Here is a 12794-nt window from a genome sequence, read left to right as displayed (position 1 = left end):
CTCCGCCCTGAACAGAGAAACTCCTAGGAGGTTCCAAGGAAAGAGAACCTGCTGCCGCATTGAAGGGGCAGTGCTGCTGGGCTGAGCATGGTCGGGGAGAGCTGGCGCCTACGTTCCCTCATTAAACAGCCCCGAGGCTCTGCCCTTCCCCCTGGGGACCTGGCGCAGTACCTGTGCAAGTCCTGGAGGCTGAAGTGGCCCCTCAGCTGACAGCCCAGGATGGCAATGATGGTGGGTATCTTGGAGGGGGCGAGGCCTGGCTCGTTGAAGAGGAAGATGAGCTTGGGAATAAGCCGCGCCTGGTGAGCGACTTCAGCATTCCGGGGTCCTTCCCTGGTGAGCCCAGGAGAGAGGCAGTAAAAGCTTTTACTGGAATGAACCAAATTTGCTATGTTTCTGCTAAAAGGTTCCACAGGCTGGGCTTGCTCCGTGGCCCTCTGACTCCGATGCGCTCCTGGCAACTCGTCAAAATGCTGTCAGACACCCATCGAATACGTGTCTGCCCAGTGCCAGAGTCGCTCGGAGATGAGCCTCCCGGTGCCCTTCCACCCCTCCACCCCCTCACGCCCCCACCCCTGAAAACTGCCTTCAAAGACAACCCCAGCTATTGACTTTTAAATTCCAAGCCTCAGGGAAAACTAATGCTGGTCTCAGAAAACTCAGAACAAAGAGAGCAGACTGGAGTGTGACCACGGAGCACTTCCCAATAGCCGGAGCGCGGGCCTCCGCGAGCCCATCTGGGTGTGCATCTTCCTGCCCACCCCAAACCACAAAGTGGATGAACACGCCGCTGAGAGTCCAAGGGGGAGAGAGACAGAATTCAAGCCTCTGCACTCCCTCCTTAGGATAATCGCGAATACAATTTCCAGTAAATTCTACTCCCCCAAAGAAAACAGCTTCCAGGGTGAGTGTCCGTCTCTTAGAAAACAACAGGTACAGAAAGAAAGTGGAAAGTGAGAAAGAAAATAAAGGTGGAGGAGAATGAGTCTGGGTGGATTGCTCCTTCTTGAACTGTCTTTTCAGCACTACTGTGTTGAATTCTGCCGAGTGCCACATCTCTGATACACAAAAGAGGCAGAACCAGCCCAGTCCTGCGTGTGACTTGCTCTCATGGGCTCGATGGGAAGATGTGCATTCATCACCTATGAGACCCCACTGTCCTTTGTGCTCTTTCGAATCACAGCACTGAGTAGCCTGCTCTTCTGTATTCCTCCACCACAGGGCTATGTCTTGTGCTTCTCTGAACTTCTAGCACTGAGAACTGGTATGGAATGGAGTGGGTTTATAATAGATAGGCCATCATGAACGGCTGCATGAAAAGATGGCGGCAAATACATTCAAAACACCGAGGTCCTAATGCTCTCCAGAAGAGGTGACACGTGAGGAGGCAGGTGGGGGTGTGTGTGAACAGCTTTATTTGTGAGGAAGGAGGTGGATTGATAGGCTGGCACCCCTGCCTCCCTTCCCCCAAATTCTCATCCCTGGTTTTCCTTGGGAATTACCTCTTCCTAACTCCCCTCCACCCGCTCCAGAGGGGAAGTCATGCTGCCTGGCCACGTGACCCAAGATGGCCCCGTGAGACTCCATCCTATTGCTAGGACTATCGAGTGAAAAAGAAGCCCTGTCTGCCGACTGTGCTGGACAGAGGACATGCTGTGAGGATGCCCAGCCAGAATGAAGTTAGCACAGAAGAAAGCACAGATGAGACCAGGGACAGATCTCAGATAAAGTAATATGAGCATCACCCAGACAATATGTGAAGCTCTGCCTCGGTCAACTGTATGAGCCAATAAATTTCCCCTTTCTCCACCTTCCTTTTTTCCCTCCCTTTCTTCCTTAAGTTGGTTTGAGTTGTATTTCTGCCACTTGCAATCAAAAGAGCCCTGACTAATTCAAAAAGTGACACTCAGTGTGATGGTATCTGGAGGTGGGGCTTTTGAGAGATGCTTAGGTTATGAGAGTGGAGCCCTCATGAATGGGACTAGCACCCTTATAAAAGAGAGCCCAGAGAGTTCCCTCACCCCTTCTGCCATGTGAGGTTGTAGTGAGAAGACAGCCAACTATGAACCAGGAAGTAGGTCCCCACCAGACACTGAATCTGCCAGAGCCTTGGCCTTAGACTTCCAGCCTTCAGAACTGTGAGAAATCAATTTCTGTGATTTGTAAGCCACCCAGTCTACGGTATTCTCATTATAGCAGCTGTGCAGACTAAGACAGACATGCTACCACCCGGGGGCCCAGTGCTCTGGGAGGGAGAAGGCCGTGGTTGCTGAACCACCGGCTGTCCTATCCTCTCAGTCCCTGTTCTTGGCATGAAGCCTTTGACTGTACCCCCAGGCTGCCAAAGCCCAGCTTACCTTGGTGATTGAAGGATTTCCACAAGATGGGAAAAGAGGGAGAGCTCCAAGTTGTCCGCAGCATTCATCCAGAGCTAGAAGACAGAACAAACACACTGAAACCAAGGTGTGTGGAGAGACGGGTTTCCAGGCAGCGTGAGCAGGTACGGTGCTGGGCGTGGTCTCCTCTGACTTGGAATCACTAACACAGCTTCCCAGCTCTAGAATCAGACTAGCTCTCCTGACAGCTAGAAAGTAGAGGGCACCTCCCCCAGGGGCAAGTGCAAACACCAATTCCTATCGTCCCCATCTCTGCTGCTCTCTGGAGCTTCACTGTGGGTCTAGATGCTAACCAAGGACACCTGCACTAACCATCTCCTACGTGTGTCCCACCCTGGGCCCTGCAACCTGCTGTGTCCACACACCAAACAACATCTCATTTTCATTGGATCCTACAAGGCAAATACCAGTGCTCCCAATTCAGAGATGTGAAAAGACAGGCTGAGACAGACCACTGAGTGACAGGTACCTCATCAACCGCAAGTGATAGGACTGGAATTAGAAGCTGAGTCCCACCTCTCAGGTTTTATGCTGTAGCAACTTGTGCATGCAGTTTCTTCAGTTCCCCTATCTACAGAACCTGCAGCACAGCCCATGTTCCCATCTCCTGTAAACAGAACTGTAAGTGACATGCAAGTGTGAAATGCACTGAGATTCTGAGAGTGAACTTTATCACTCAGGTTGCTTTCTTCATTGTAAACAAAATGCAGCTGCTCCCCATCCTTCTGGGGCAGAGGTGATGGTGTGCCTTCATGCCTCATTTCTACTTCCTTTTAGAGAGCTCTACTATTTCTCATGTAAATGCTGACATTTCCTAAGGCCCAGAATCTATAAGGTTCAGATGTAGGATTATAAGAGTGCACTCATAGAGCAGCAAAAAGAGCTCACACTTACAAGTGATACCATTTGCCTGCGGCAAGAAGCATCATACAAAGTCCTAAAACGATATCATTATCTGCGTTTAGTAGGTAAGAACAGTGAGGCTCAGAGAGACTGAGTAACTTGTCTGGCGCCCCACGGTTTTTAATTGGCAGAGACTGACTTCAAAGCCTGGGCAGTCTGACCATGAAGCCCAGTCTCTTGCCTCCTCTCTGTGTTCCCCTACAGGCATCTCCTGCAGGCAGTGACCCAGAGGGTCAATAATCAACCTCACTTGAACCAAGCCGGTGGCCATGGCTCCATCCTTTTCCTTACTGGGGAAAACAGAAGAGTCTCAGTGGACATAAGTTTATCAGGAAGGCAGAGACTGTCCCTCCCCAATCCCCAGAGCCCAGCATCACACATGCCATGTAGTGGGCACTTAATAAGGATCCACGACATTTTTTAAAAGAGTGAATGCAAAGTAAACCAAAGTCAGCTAAGTGGGTTACTCTCACGCCAGAAACAGGCTGACAGATTTCCAGCTCCCGTAAGCACGGCCCCTGCCGAGCACACACAGAGGTGGGGCAGCTGCATCTAAGAGAGCTGCTGTGGATCCATGTGGCTCCCAGGGAGGCAGGGGCAGCCAGACATGGCATCCCAACATACTCGAGAGGGTGCCAAGAGCTTTGCATGCTTGGAATTCATTCATTCATTCACGAAGGCAATCATGAGCAAATGATACAGCAGGCTCTGTGTCGGGAGCTGGAAGAGCTGAGAAAGTAAGACAGGAACCCTGTGGTACCCCTTACCCTTCCCATGAAACAATACCCCTCCCCCCGTTCCCTTTTCCAGAGCTTTAGAACAATAAGACGTTGCCACAGCACATTTGAGGCTGCCTAGCCTCAAATGGGAAACATGCATAATTGAATCCTGCGGTTGTCATCCTGTGTCACATAACCCCTGTACGAGAGACTGCATTGAGATGTCTGGCTTAAATTTGTTCGAATATCAAATTCTGTTCTCTCCCCACCCCTGGGACCACCTCACTCTCAGAAAGAGGTGGCCTCTTCTGAGACCACAAGCCTAAGACACGCATGACTTCGACTTCCTGTCCCTTCCAGCTTCTCAACTTCCTGCCCCTCCCTGCTGCACACCCAGCATCAAGGATCACGCACCTTCTCCCGTAACCCACTCTCCGGTCTCCAAACCCTCCCTTTCCTTGAAGGACTTGTCCTGTCAGTTTGATTCTCACACTGGTATTTTAACCACCCCCTTTTCACTGCTCAAGTCTCCTACCCAAGTTCTGAAACGCTCCTCCATCTATTTTCTTCTCTCTCTTTTTCTTCTTCAAAAGCCCACTGACTGTCTCCTTCCCGCCTCCTCCCCGCTCTTCACCTCATGTCTGACCCCACCATTTACTCTTCACTGGGCCCGTCAGTGACCTCCAAACACAACCCACACAGCCCTGCCCTTACTTCACCTGATGTAGGCAGACACTGGGGAAACTCTTCTTCTTTTTGAAACTCTCTCCTCCCGATCTTTTAAAATTTTTATTTCATTTCATTTTGTTTTAGTGTGGTTTTTTTAGCATCTTTTTGTTTGTTTTTATTGGTTGCCTATTTTCTTAACCACAGTGAAAAAGCACTGGCTCAGCTGAGGGGTAAGTTTATTCAGGGAGGAACAGGCAGTGGGAGCCTGGTGGGCTCCTGCATGGGTCATTCCTGGGCTGGGCTGATGGCAACGATGTGGAGCCAAGCTGCCCGAGCACGGCCGCAGCATTTCGGAAGGGGCAGCAGTGCTGCCAAGGCATGCTGTCTTGTTTGCCAGGGTGGTAAAGCCATTTGTGCATATCTGCTTCCCCGTTGTGCACAGGAAGCCCATATCGCAGGCCTTGCTGGATTCCCCCACAAGCCTTGCATCTATCTGCAGATCCAGGTCTGGGTGTTCATCCTGGCCTGGTCCAATTAGATAGTATTTCATTTAGGTTTTTTGTAGCTTTTATTTATGAGTAAGATTGACCTGTACTTTTTCATTTCCCATACTATCCTTTTTTGATTCTGGTATCAAGATTAGCTCATGAAAGAAGCTGGGAGAAATAATACCTACACTATGATCATGACTATGATTTTTTAAAAATACATATATTATGCATAAAAAGTACAAAAAAAGGGATGCATTCAAAGTTAACAACAGTCGTCTGGGTCTCAGAGTTTTTCTTCCATTTTTCTGTAGTTTAAAATATTCTATAACAAGCACATATTATTTTTTAATTAAAATAAACAGTTTTTAAAATACTTCCATGGACTGCAGTGTGTACCGGCTAAAGTGTGCGCCCTGCAGCTTACCATCCCCCGCTGTCTTCTCTCCCTCCCCCTCCAGCCTCACCTCTACCTGCAACAACATCCCCACAGGTGCCCCAAGCCCCCTGCTCTCAAATCCCCACGGTTGCTCTCACCCCCACACGTGAGCAAATAGCATCCACTCCACCTGAAATACTCCCCCATTGAACACATTCTGTCAAACTCAGCCCCAGAGCCCGGATCTGCTGAGCTGACTGTCCTCTCCTTCCACTCCCCAGATGCCCTGTGCCTCCCTCACCGGCACCCAGCACACTGTAGCACCACCTCTGTGGTGTCCTGGGCCCCATCGTTGCGTGCAGGGCCTCATCATGGTTATCACCATGTCTCCAGAACACACCAGCGCCCGACCCCAGTGGGCACTCAGTAAACAATGCTTCGGGAATGGATCTCTCCACCCAAAGGTCTGTGCAGGACTCCTCACTCAGCCTCAGGTGTGCCCTCAGCATCTCTCACTCATCCCTTTAAAGGAACATTTATAACCAGCAAGGCACCATCCAACGGAACTGGTATGTTTTAAAATCCTTCTTATATATGGAAGCTTACACTTTTAAAATCCTTTTCCAGATACTATCTGATTTGGCTCCCACTCCAGCCTGTGAGGGAGAGGAGATGGTCTCCCTTTCACACATGAGAAGACTGAAACTCAGAGAAGTCAAGAGACGTGCCCGAGGCCACACAGCCCATTGGTGGTAGGAGTTAATTATGAAACAAGGCCTCTGAGATCCAAAGCCTTGTCAGTTTTCTCTCTCACTACCATCTTGACCATCAAGGAAGCTGACCTGCTGGGTTTAGAGAAAGCTCCAGGCTTTCTGTACCATCACACACCTGTTCCTTTAGGGCTAGTGACCAGTCTCTCCAGTTTACCTCGAAATTGCAGAGGATGTGCTGGAAGACACCAATGTTGGTGATAGCAGAGGACCCAAAGCCCAGTTCTGCGGTGCCGGCAACAGACAGGATCAGCTGAAAAATGCGATGGTTTAGGAAAGAGGTCTTTTTCCTCAGGAGAAACGCCATTATCTGCAAAGGTGAAAACACAAAGCAGTTTACTCATGAATGCATCGTCACCACTCTTTCTCCCTCACCCACTTGTTCCTACCAGCACCTTTGGTCAGCCCAGGCTGAAAGCGCTCCGCTCTCTGGTGCTACCTCTTCCATTCCCTTGTTATCAGAAGGAAAACATATACCAACTTCTGTAGCTGCTTCCCCACCAGTGTCTGCTTTTCTGTACTTGAGGCTTCACCTCTCACTGTGGGCCCCCGGCTCCTTCCTGAATCTTACACATTTCCAGACTGCCACCTTCTCCTGGTTTCTTTCTACATTTCTGAGTATTCTTCTCATTTTCCTTTACTGAATCCTACATTCATACCCATCCTACAGATGTTGCTATATCACTAGGAAGCCATCACCGGCCCACGAACCCAATTACATCAGCTTCACTTCAGGCTGCTGCCAACAGACGTGCCATTCTGCTGTGCCAGGCCCTGGGAAACTGGCAACACGCAAGCATCCATACCGAGTTGGAGGCACTGGGATCCCAGTGGCCCACACTCATCTCAGAGACTAATGAGATGGACCTCACCTAGCCTCATGTCTCTGTTGACCTCAGCCACACAAAAGTCAGGCTGACCCGCCATCCACTTGCATCTGGGTTCTCATCAACTTCATCTGGATTCTCAGCTCAGCTCATCCACAGCTCAATTCCCTACGCCTGTATCTGACACAGTCCACCCTTCTCCCTGTCCTCTCAGACACGCTCTTCCAGTGTGCCATTAGGAAGTCTCACTTGTTGTTATGAACTGAATATCTGTTCCTCCCCAAATTCACGTTGAAACCCTATTCCCCAATATGATGCTATTTGGAGACAGGTCTTTTGGGATATAATTAGCATTAGAAGAGGTCATGAGGGTGGAGCCCTCACAGATGGGATTAGTGCCCTTATAAGAGCACAAGGGAGCTTTCTTCCTCTCTCTACTCTGCCATGTGAGGATACAATGAGAAGTTGGCCATCTGCAATCCGGAAGGGAGTCCTCACTCAACCTGACCATGCTGGCACCCTGATCTTGGACTTCCCAGTCTCCAGAACTGTGAGATAATTAATTTCTGTTGTTTATAAGCCACCCAGTCTATAGTATTCTGTCATAGCAGCCCAAACTGACTGAGACAATTGTAATCAGAAAATAATATCTTTTCAGACTGTTCCAGTCACTTCTTCAGCATATCCCCACTCCCCAACCAGGACATAATTAGGATGGCTGAAAGCTGCTTGAGAAAAGTCACTCAGGCTGACTGGTTTCACTTTACATTAATAGTGTCAAATGTCAAATTAGTACTCAATTTGGCCTGGCAGTCCAACTCTTTTTTTAGTAAGCTGGCTTTCCTCATCCTAAAGATGGTGATCTCATCTCTTCTCCTCTCTCCTTCAGCCTCCCTCCCCTCCACCACCTGACTCAGTACACAGCTGAGAATTTAGAACCCATCAGACGTGAACACTCTCATGTCCCCACCATCAGATCCACAAATGCCTGCACTGCATTCCTTCCTGTCACAAGCAGGGTTTCTCTTCACCTGGCCTCTGGGACCCACCCCTCGCCTGCTCCTTGGGATAGCTCTTCTCTCCTAGCTTCATCCATCCTTCTCTCTTCTGTCACTTTCTTCCTGACAAATATGCCCTAGTAGTTCTCCTTTTAAAGATAACCTTCTCTTGAATCCTAATCCCTCTAGTTTGGGCCCCATTTCTCTACTCTTCTTTGTAGGTGAACTTCTTGAAAGCACTATCGGACTTCTCTGGCGGTGCAGTGGTTAAGAATCTGCCTACCAATGCAGGGGACACGGGTTCGAGCCCTGGTCTGGGAAGATCCCACATGCCTCAGAGCAACTAAGCGCATGCACCACAACTACTGAGCCAGTGCTCTAGCACCCGCGAGCCACAACTACTGAAGCCCACATGCCTAGAGCCCGTGCTCCGCAACAAGAGAAGCCACCACAATGAGAAGCCCTCGCACTGCTACAAAGAGTAGCCCCCGCCCGCCACAACTAGAGAAAGCCCGTTGCGCAGCAACGAGGACCCAACACAGCCAAAGATTTTAAGAAATTTAAAAAATAGAAAGCACTATCAACACACTCAGGCTCCACATCCTCACTTCACATTCTCTTCTCAACCCCCTTCTGCTGGTTGCTGCCTCTTCCTGCCCACCTGCCTTAGAAAGGTCACTAGTGATTCCCAGGTGCCAAGTCCAACAGGGACTTCTCTGTCCTTAGTTTGCTGCATTATTTATCAGCATCTAGCATTGTTTGACTATGCCCACCTTCTCAAAACACTTTATTTTTCAAATTCTTTGACAAAGCATTGCTTTGTTTTCTCTTCCTTCTTCCCTCTCAACCTCCCTTGTTGGGTTTTCATCATATTTCCAAGCTCTACCTGGTTAGTTCCTCACTGCTTCCTCCTTTGTCCTCTTCTCTCCTTTCACTACTCCTTTTCTTTGGCTATTTCATCAATTTCCTTAGATTAAATACCATCATGATGCTACTGATGACTCTCACATCTATACCTCCCACCAAGCACGCCCTTCTGAACTCCAGAGCTGGGTATCCCACCTGATATTTTACCTTTGATGTCTCACAGTCACCTCACACTTAGCATGTCCCAAATGTCTTATTCCTTCCTGTCGGCAGCACTCTGGGTGCACAGCACTGGCTGTTTTCATATGCTACGTGCCAAGACTGCTCACAAAGACTCCAAGTCTCCCCAGATCCGGGATGCAGTCTCACATCATGTTGGATTCTATCCAGTCTCCGATCTTGACCCTTCAAACCATCTTCCACACAGATGTCAAATGTCATTCTAAAGCATCATTCATTCCACTTCCCTGTTCTAAGCCTATGAATGGTTACTCATCACCTCTGAGATAAGATCCATGCTCCTTGGAGTGGCAGGGCTCTGACCCTTCCCTCCATCTCCATCTAGGCTGTGCACCTGCCTGCAATTGTACTTTCCTCCCAGCCATGTCGAGGAACCCATCTTGGATCCCTTAAGTGTTCATAATGTTAATCTAGAACACCATCCTCCATCTTTACCATGTTATGAAAATCCATCTTATAAAACTTGGCTGGATGTCACCTAGTCTGACAAGAGGATGATAAATAAGTTTGATAGAAATAACAGATAGGAAGGGTTATGCTCTCCAATCAGCAAACCAACAGATAAATACAGAGTAAACGTCTAAAAAATGATTAAATCCACTCCTGAGCCAGCCAGTTAATTGAAGACCCTTGTTTTCATTCACTGATTCATTCCAAAAATCATTACTGAACACTTACTGTCTACCATGTGCTCTTAGGATGCAACAATGAACAAGCAAACCCAGTCCTGTCCTCATGGGGCTTGTGTCTAGGGGCAAAACAGACCACAAACATGGCAACAAGTACATATACAACATGCCAAACAGGCATGCACATTAGGAAGAAACAAAGCAAGAAAATGTGTCTAGAAAGAGATGAGGGTTCTGTTTTATAAAGAGTAGTCAGGGAAGGCAAAAAATAGTAATAATAATCTTGTTTCTTTACTCAAACCTGCCATTTCCCACCTCTCTACCACTATCTCTTTCCCTAAATACATAAATTTTTGAAATATTTCTATTGTAAGCCATAAGAGTTTTAAAATTTTTTCTTCAGCCTTCACATTAAAAAGTACAACGAATCTCTGAATCTGATGGGTTCTTTACTCAAACTATTTGGGAGTCCTTGTCTCGTGATAATATTTTTCTCTCTACCTCATTAGACAATGTTGTAGGCTGACTGTATCGCCTCAAAATTTATATATTGAAACCTAATTGCCCGTATGATGGTATTAGGAGGCAGGGCCTTTGGGAGATGATTAGGTCATAAGGATGGAGCTCTCGTGAGTGGGATTAGTATCCTTATAAAATAGACCCCTGAGAGCTCCTTCATCTTTTCTGCCATGTGAGGACACAGCAGAAAGATGGTTGTCTATGAAACAGGAAGTAGGTCCTCACCAGACACCGAATCTGCCAGCACCGTGGTCTTGGACTTCTCACTCTATAGCACTCTGAGAAATAAATGTCTGTGGCTGTTAAGCCACCCCATCTATGGTATCTTTTATAGCAGCCTAAACAGACTGAGTCAGACAGAAATTTCCACGGAGGGAGGGACCAAACCCATTTATTCATCTGTATCCCTAGACTGACACTGCCTGGCTCTTAGGAGGTGCTCAGTCAATATGTGTTGAGTAAACAGATTCCATTCAAGGGCCACTTTTTGCCTCTACCATCTCTTTCTGAAAAGCTCAGCCAGTCCAGTCCTCTAGACCTTCTCCGATCCCCTTTCTTTTTAAAGAAGCTCTTTGTGACTCCTCTGCCAAGTGTGACGCGGCCACCTCGGCAGCCCTGGAGCACATTAACGCTCCCAAGGCACTGCATTCATGCGACAAGCGCTCACTGAGAACTCACGACGTGCCGGGCCCTGCAGTGGGCAGCGAGGAGACAACGGCGAACACAACAGGGCCCAGCTCTTAGGAGCTCCAGGGTTCTGGGAAGATGGAGGGTAACCACTGGGTCACGGAGACTGTGGTAGCTCTGGAAGAGAATCTCGGACACTTGTTGCATTTGATTTGTACTGAAATTATTCTGGTATTCGTCTTATTTTATCCTTCTAGGTCTACCCACGAGAGCAGGAACTGCTTTGGGCCTTTTTAGAAATGCTCACAGTAACTATTAAAATCCCTAGCCAGAGCAGATATCCATGTGCTGAACTGGGACAAATCCCACTACTACTGCCTGTAACAATATAATCAGAGAAAACTGTTATATACCAGGAGCCTCAATACTTGCATTTTGATATAAATCTGGCCACACACATTCATTTATTCCCCAGATATTTACTGAGTCTTTCTGGTCTCAGTAATACACTGGCAAAGAACAAGAAAAGCCCAGCGCTTTAGACCATTACAGTCTGATGGAGATGAGCAGAGTGATTATCACAGCACTGCACGAGAGCAGTTAGACCGGGGCATACACACAGTGCCACAGAGGCTGGGAGACGACCACACGGGCAGTGCAGGGGTCAAGGGAGATGTACCCCTTGCCACTGGAGCTCCACCTGGGAAAACAAGAGGAATGTGCCTGGGAAAAATGATCAACAAACCATGGGCACAGGAACACAGGGCCACACTATGTGTTTAGTGATCCATGACCACACGGGATTTGAGGACACAGGAGTGTAGGGTATGAAACGCTGGCCGGGTGGGAGGTGGGGCTGGAAGGCCAGGTTGGTAGCCAGTTAGAAAGGCCTTTAGGAGTTGGGATATTGTATCAACGACCGGACGTGTCTGAAGGGTTCGCACGAGGCAGAGGTGTCATCAGGTCTATAATGTAGAACTGTGACTGGCATCAGTGGACCTTGAGGGAGAGGCAGGAGGAAGGGGCTGCTGTCTGGCTGTGGCACAGCAGTCCAGGTGAGAGGGGGTGTGCCTGACGTGACACCATACAGCTTTCTTCTCAGACCCTGACTCGGGGGCCGAAGAGACAGGGAGGCCCTCCCCCTGCCCCCACTGTGCCCAGGAGGAAACTGCAGCCTCTGTGCCCCAGTGACCTTGTCTAGGCCTTGACCCTATTCCTGCCCTGCATGAGTCCTTTCTTGGCTGCCTCCCAGCCAGGCAGGGCATTCCTGAAGGACAGTGTCTACAACTCATCTGACATTATGAACAGTAAACAGCAATAACAATCACAGTGCACACACATGGCAGTTACTCTGAGCAGGCACATGTCTAAGCACTCAGCATATATTAACTCAGTTATCACAATCCTACAGAATAGGTGTTGCTATTATTCCCATTTTACACAGAGGAGAACTGAAGCACAGACAGATTAAGAACTAAAGATGGCCAACATTTCTAGGGCACTTACTCTGGGCCAGACATAATTCTAAGCCCTTCACTTGTATTAAATCATCTAGTCCTCATGATACAGGAGATATGATAGATACAGGAGATATGACAGATCATATCGTGCAGGTAGAGAAACCAAGACAGAGAGGGTTAATAACTCAGGACTCAGGCAAGGTTAAGTAGTAAGTTAGGCAGAGGCTCAATTCAAACGCAGCATTCTAGTTCTATGGTCTAGGCTCTTAGCCATCATGCTAGATGCGAAGTGGGGGGATCACA

General features: G+C 48.4%; 1 protein-coding gene across 1 annotated transcript in view; it reads right to left on the bottom strand.

The window, feature by feature from the left end:
• WDFY4 (WDFY family member 4) overlaps positions 1-12794 on the bottom strand; it is a gene marked incomplete at its 5' end in the record, with an annotated part of 260170 nt that overhangs the window by 168168 nt on the left and 79208 nt on the right. Inside the window, 3 exons of the mRNA XM_082672941.1 lie at positions 172-333; positions 2358-2431; positions 6482-6634. Coding sequence (XP_082529067.1) covers positions 172-333; positions 2358-2431; positions 6482-6634 — 389 coding nt within the window. The remainder of the gene's footprint in view (positions 1-171; positions 334-2357; positions 2432-6481; positions 6635-12794) is intronic.

Source organism: Grampus griseus (assembly GCF_964374135.1).
Source record: "Grampus griseus genome assembly, chromosome: 16".
NCBI lineage: Eukaryota > Metazoa > Chordata > Mammalia > Artiodactyla > Delphinidae > Grampus > Grampus griseus.
Note: the sequence above shows the minus strand (reverse complement) of the source record. Positions and strands in the feature narration are given on the sequence as shown.